The sequence below is a fragment of the Misgurnus anguillicaudatus genome, chromosome 5 (genome assembly GCF_027580225.2).
Source record: "Misgurnus anguillicaudatus chromosome 5, ASM2758022v2, whole genome shotgun sequence".
In the NCBI taxonomy this organism is placed as follows: domain Eukaryota; kingdom Metazoa; phylum Chordata; class Actinopteri; order Cypriniformes; family Cobitidae; genus Misgurnus; species Misgurnus anguillicaudatus.
The window spans coordinates 34,272,566-34,279,035 of record NC_073341.2 but is presented as its reverse complement, the minus strand read 5'-3'; the positions used below and the strand labels follow the sequence as shown (position 1 = coordinate 34,279,035).

Genomic DNA, 6,470 nt, shown 5'->3' with positions numbered 1-6,470 from the left:
AAAACTATTCACCTCTACAAGGCACATTCTTCACTTCAAATCAATTATCATGTAATACGAGACCAGGGCTATGCAGCCCTGTTTTTCATTAAACAGCAATCACATGAGGGACCAGTGCATCAAAATGACTGCAGCAGGTGGCTCGCGAGCGGTCTGGGAGGTTTCGGTGTTAAGGGAGATGTTTTGCACCCCCATGAATCACTATGAGGAGATGCAATCCAATAATCCTGAAACTTCATGATGCAAAAGCCAAAAATGCGTTGGGGCTATCGATCGGAGACCTAAACGATGTCTAGCGGGCTGAAAACAGAGAGGGCGAGTGTACCGCCAGCATCTTCTGTAAATCTGTCAGGCAAGTAAGGCTGTTTAGGATACTGTGGTAAGCAGATAAGGGCCAAGATGTATTTATGACTTGCTGAGTGTTGAATATCTGAAGCGTTCACTCAGCACAGCTCTCCCTTGTGATGTGTTGTGGACTTTATTTTGATTGGTAGTCCTGTGTTCAGCTCCTGAGCGCATGCACACATCATTTTAACATTTCATGAAACATACTGAAGATACCGTAGAGTGAATTCAGATCAATTTAGTAGAGCTGTTCTTGCAAACTTACACTGCACATATGGGCATGTCACAAATTTGCATACATTTACTAGACAATGCTTAAAAATGCATTTGTGATACAGTATATTTGATTATTGATGGTTGTGTTCATTTTATATAAGATTTTTTCAATTTTTCAACAAACTAAATCTAGTTTAAAAGCCTGAATATTGGGATTTTAAAGCAATGAACATTAACTACCTTCAAAGGGTGCTTTAGATTAAAAAAGGTATGAAAAATGGTTCAAATCCCCTTGAGGGATCTGAAGGGTTATTTTATGTCATTGATGAACCTATATTTGTAGCACCTATATTTTTAAGAATGTTATCATGAGATTTTCGCCAAATCCCTGAAACATATACCAGTTAAGAGGCTCATTATGAAAGTGACATGATTGTCAAGTATTTCCACACTTAAAATGTGACCTCATCATTTAACCCACCTCAGTAAGTAGTGAACACACGCACTTCAAATCATGAACACACACATCCAGATAAGTGGGCAGCAATCACTGCAGGGGGCAATTAGGAGAAATGTGCCTTGCTCGAGGGCACCTCAGTCACAACCTGCCAGCATGAGACTCGTGACCTTTGGTTACAAGCTCGATTCTGGAATCGTCAGTTCACAACTGCTCCATCTTGTGCCATCTTAGCCATGCCACATTTCCAAGACAGGTGTCCAGGTTTGCTTAGGTATTTTATTTTGGCCTACTTATAATTGATCCTGTAACGAACTGATCCTGAAAAAGCTAAAATTCACTTCAGATCTGTTAAGGTTGAATTGGTTTGCATGTCACAGAAAACACTTCAGTCATCTGAATAAATTAAGATAGAAATTGTGGATGTTTATTAAATGTTTGAACATTAAATTAAAATGTCAGAACATTGTGAATGTTTATTAAACTCTGAACATTAAACACATTTAAAGGATCAACAGAGAAATAAATGTACTGTAATTGCTACCAGACCTAAAAATCTGGAATATGAGTCCATCATTCCCAAAATGTAATAGAGTATATTAAATGTTAACTGACTGGAGTCCAATTATAATCCACATGTAGATTTGAGTTTGGGGATGCTAGAAAGGGCAAAATATGTTGAATAATGTCTTTATTCAATGGAACACTTAACTAGTGGCATGAGTTTGGGGTGTGACTACTGTATCTGTTCAACCAATGGCAGATGTCAGGAGTATTCAGGAATTCTGTCATAATCATGGTTGTTGAAATTATGGTGTAGTATAAGGGGCCATCGATGGAAAGGTGTAGTTTGAGGGGCCATCCGCAGACAGGTATAGTATAAGGGGCCATCAACAGACAGGCATAGTTTTAGGGGCCATCAGCAGACAGATGTAGTTTTAGGGACCATCAGCAGAGAGATGTAGTTTGAGTGGCCATCAGCAGAGAAGTGTAGTTTGAGTGGCCATCAGCAGAGAGGTGTGGTTTAAGGGGCCATCGGCAGACAGGTGTAGTTTGAGGGGCCATCAGCAGAGAGGTGTAGTTTGAGGGGCTATCAGTGGACAGGTGTAGTTTAAGGGGTCATTGGCGGACAGGTGTAGTATAAGGGGCCATCGGCGGAAAGGTGTAGTATAAGGGGCCATCAGCAGAGAGGTGTAGTTTGAGGGGCTATCAGCAGACAGGTGTAGTTTGAGGAGCCATCGGCAGACAGGTGTAGTTTGAGGGGCCATGGGCAGACAGGTGTAGTTTGAGGGGCCATGGGCAGACAGGTGTAGTTTGAAGGGCTATCAGCGGACAGGTGTAGTTTATGTGGTCAATGGCGGACACGTGTAGTATAAGGGGCCATCAGCATACAGGCGTAGTTTTAGGGGCCATCAGCAGAGAGGTGTAGTTTGAGGGGCTATCAGCGGATAGGTGCAGTTTAAGGGGTCATTGGCGGACAGGTGTAGTTTAAGGGGCCATCGGCAGACAGGTATAGTATAAGGGGCCATCGGCGGACAGGTGTAGTTTGAGGGGCCATCAGCAGACAGGCATAATTTTAGGGGTCATCAGCAAAGAGCTGTAGTTTGAGGGACCACCAGCAGATGGATGTAGTTTGTGGGGCCATTGGCGGACAGGTGTAGTTGAGGGGCCATCAGTGGACAGGTGTAGTTTATGAGGCTATCAGCGGACAGGTGTAGTTTGAGGGGCCATGGGCAGACAGGTGTAGTTTGAGGGGCCATCAGCGGATAGATGTAGTTTAAGGGGTCATTGGCGGACAGGTGCAGTTTGAGGGGCTATCAGCGGTCAGGTGTAGTTTATGTGGTCATTGGCGGACAGGTGTAGTTTGAGGGGCTATCAGCGGACAGGTGTAGTTTAAGGGGTCATTGGCAGACAGGTGTAGTATAAGGGGCCATCAGCATACAGGCGTAGTTTTAGGGGCCATCAGTAGAGAGGTGTAGTTTGAGGGGCTATCAGCGGACAGGTGTAGTTTCAGGGGTCATTGGCGGACAGGTGTAATGTAAGGAACCATCAGCAGACAGGCGTAGTTTTAGGGACCATCAGCAGAGAGGTGTAGTTTGAAGGGCTATGAGTGGGCAGGTGTAGTTTAAGGGGTCATTGGCGGACAGGTGTAGTATAAGGGGCCATCAGCAGACAGGCGTAGTTTTAGGGGCCATCAGCAGAGAGGTGTAGTTTGAGGGGGATCAGCAGACAGGCATAGTTTTAGGGGCCATCAGCAGACAGATGTAGTATAAGGGGCCATCAACAGACAGGTGTAGTTTGAGGGGCCATCGGCAGACAGGTGTAGTTTGAGGGGCCATGGGCAGACAGGTGTAGTTTAAGGGGCCATCGACAGACAGGTATAGTATAAGGGGCCATAGCGGGCAGGTGTAGTTTGAGGGGCTATCAGCGGACAAGTGTAGTTTAAGGGGCCATCGGCGGACAGGTGTAGTTTAAGGGGCTATTTGTGGACAGGTGTAGTGTAAGGGGCCATCGGTGGACAGGTGTAGTTTAAGGGGCCATCAGCAGACAGGTGTAGTTTTAGGGGCCATCAGCAGAGAGGTGTAGTTTGAGGGGCTATCAGCGGACAGGTGTGGTTTAAGGGGTCATCGGCGGACAGGTGTAGTATAAGGGGCCATCAGCAGACAGGTGTAGTTTAAGGTGCTATCGGCGGACAGGTGTAGTTTGAGGGGCCATCAGCAGACAGATGTAGTTTGAGGGGCCATCGGCAGACAGGTGTAGTTTGAGTGGCCATTGGCAGACAGATATAGTTTTGTTCACAAATGGAGAATCAATGCTTTCCCAAAGTCTAAAATTGTCTAGCACATTGCATCCTCTATCACAACAAAAAGAGATAATCTCTGCATCAGTTTCACACACTAAAAGAACCACAGATTTCCTTTAATATACCTTTGGAGGGCAGGAGGATATGGCATGGTGGGCTGTGATTGATTTTATTGGCATTTTCCCCTGTTTTAAATGTGCATGCTAGTATATCCCGACAACCCTGCCATTTAAATCCTTCCCATGGCTTTCCTGGGGAATTGACTGTGAAACTCAATCTACACAGCAGTGTTGACCTTGAACAATTTCATCCCACAGAAATGTTGTTACTTTGTAATAACTGTGGTTCTCTTTATTGACCGATATAATGCTTCAGCTTGGTTGAGCACATGACTTTCGAAGGGGCCGTGACATCTGTACTATACATTCTGTTGTAGTTTTAAATTTCCATTGACTTTGGTAAATTGGTTTTCAGTTAGGTATTTATAAGTTGGCCATTTTAATATAGATAAACATTATTACAATAAAACAAGGTCGATACTGAAAGACTTTTCATTCTCAAAATACTAAGGGGAAAGTTATCATTCAGTACATAAAACTACTTTGAAATCCTTTTGATATAGATATAAAAGTGATTGCAAAACTCTTCAAAACAGAAATGACTGTTTTTGTTTTTTAAAGTGCAGACAACGTTCATTTCTGACAGAATAATCAATGTACAATCACAACAAATATAAAGATACAAATAAAATATGATACCGATTTTCATATTCTAAACAATGCAACATTGGTTCATCTCATGGTCATGTCGATCTCGCATGACAAACAGCATTAATATACAGATCAAATGCAGAACGGGTTCAAAATAGTGTGTAAAATGATAACACGAGTAAATGGGCAAAAGTTGATAGTTCGGAAAAGTAACAATATGCACATTGTCGATGTCGTAAATTAATGGACAGGTCTGCATAGATAGAAAACAGACAACAACAACAAAAAGAGTGCTTTAATGCTAAGTTTGCAAGCAGGTGGTAAAGGAATAGTTTACCCAAAAATGAAAGCCATCGCTCTTATGTCCTTCAAAACTTTTAAAATGCTTTGAAACACATAAGAAGAAACCACAACAACATTTTGGACAATAGAGAATCATACATTGGCGGCAAAATGACCAGCAGGATGACTTGACTTATGCTTCACAATCAAAACAGCAGTGAGAGTCATAAAAGATCCAACCCAACTTCAGTTCTCAAGACTCAAAACCGTCTCTTTGACAGCTCAGGTCTCTCTGACCTATTGCGCCACGGGTGCCAACCAGAGCATAAGATGAAATCCATCCGCTCTGTTACCTGACAATAACAAAGGCGGCGTTATTGTGTTTTTTGTAAGTTCTGCTTCTCCATTGATAAACCATCCGATGGCCGGCACATCCGCTTGCACCGACCTGTCAGAGTGAATAATGTGTCTGTATTGGCCCATCGGTTTGAAAGCCCCCACTGTGACATATATTCTCTTTGTATATCCTTGCTGGTCAATAACCTATTTTACCTCCCAGATAATAAAGCAGTGGTCGAAAACACCAATGCATCCTTGTTATGTTTAGCTACGAGTATTTGATCAAAGGTTTAGTTCACCCAGAAATGACAAATCTCTCATCATATACAGTAGTATACTCAACCCTCATGCTGTTATAAAACACAAAAAGAGTCAATCTGAAGAAGTGATGTTTTAAAAACTTTAAGCTTCGTACCACAAGCCAAATGAGTCTTTGTGAAAACTAAAAAGACTAAAATTTAAGAAAAACCTTGACACATTTATGATAGATGTCTGGTGTTCTTGCATTGAAAAGAATAGCCGGGATGAGTAACAACATGAGGATGAGTAAATGATGATATTTCGATATCCTTCAAGCACAAACTGAAAATAACACAGGAGAACCTCTCTTACCATCTGTTTGTATGAGAGGAGTCAAGTCTTTGTTATGAAAAGCTACACGTTCTTGCTAAATTTCACAGCTACGGAAATTTTTTTCGGATTTTTTCCCTTTTATAGACAATAGCTATTTTTATTCATTCAGACAATATCTGCAATGCTTCTTAATAATAATATTCAGAGATGCGACCAATGGATCGAGAGGAAAACAGCGGCCCTCTGGGCATCGGCACGAACACTACAAGATGGGGAGGGCGGAAAAAGGGATAGAAACAATTCATGAGAAGTCCTCGCATTTCTGCATCTAGTGTCTCTTTACACCTACAGCCATCTTTGAGTTCAGTACTCGCTCATTTATTCTCCTCCTTATTGGTAGGCCTGATCTTCATCTCCGTGAACTTCAGAGAGTACTGCCAACCGGTCCAGGACGACCACTCGATCCCGTCGGCGTAAGAGGTGTGTTGACCGCGCAGGTACTGTCCGTTGAGGTTGGAGGTGTGGCAGTTGCGGTACCACCAGGCGCCGTGGTAGAACGACGCACAGTTATTTTCCGAGTGATCGTTGTCTTTGTCCTTGGTTGTAAATTTCATCCCGTTGTGTTTGAGCAGCGAGTCGCCTACAGCAACAGATCAATGCATGATGGGGAGAAAGATTGAGAAAGACAGGGAGGGTAAATGAAGAAAAGAGAAAGAAAAAGAAGAAAGTCATTCAGTTTACATTA

The 6,470-nt window shown here is 42.8% G+C and overlaps 1 protein-coding gene across 8 annotated transcripts in view; it reads right to left on the bottom strand.

Annotated features, from left to right (window-relative positions):
- Positions 1–1,419: 1,419 nt before the first annotated feature.
- The window catches only part of fibcd1a (fibrinogen C domain containing 1a), a 273,907-nt gene continuing 268,856 nt past the window's right edge, over positions 1,420–6,470 (bottom strand). For all 8 annotated transcript variants that reach the window (XM_073868066.1, XM_055168618.2, XM_055168622.2 and 5 more), the window contains one exon: positions 1,420–6,365. In XM_073868066.1, the coding sequence (XP_073724167.1) occupies positions 6,100–6,365 (266 nt within the window). In that variant the 3' untranslated portion in view covers positions 1,420–6,099. The remainder of the gene's footprint in view (positions 6,366–6,470) is intronic.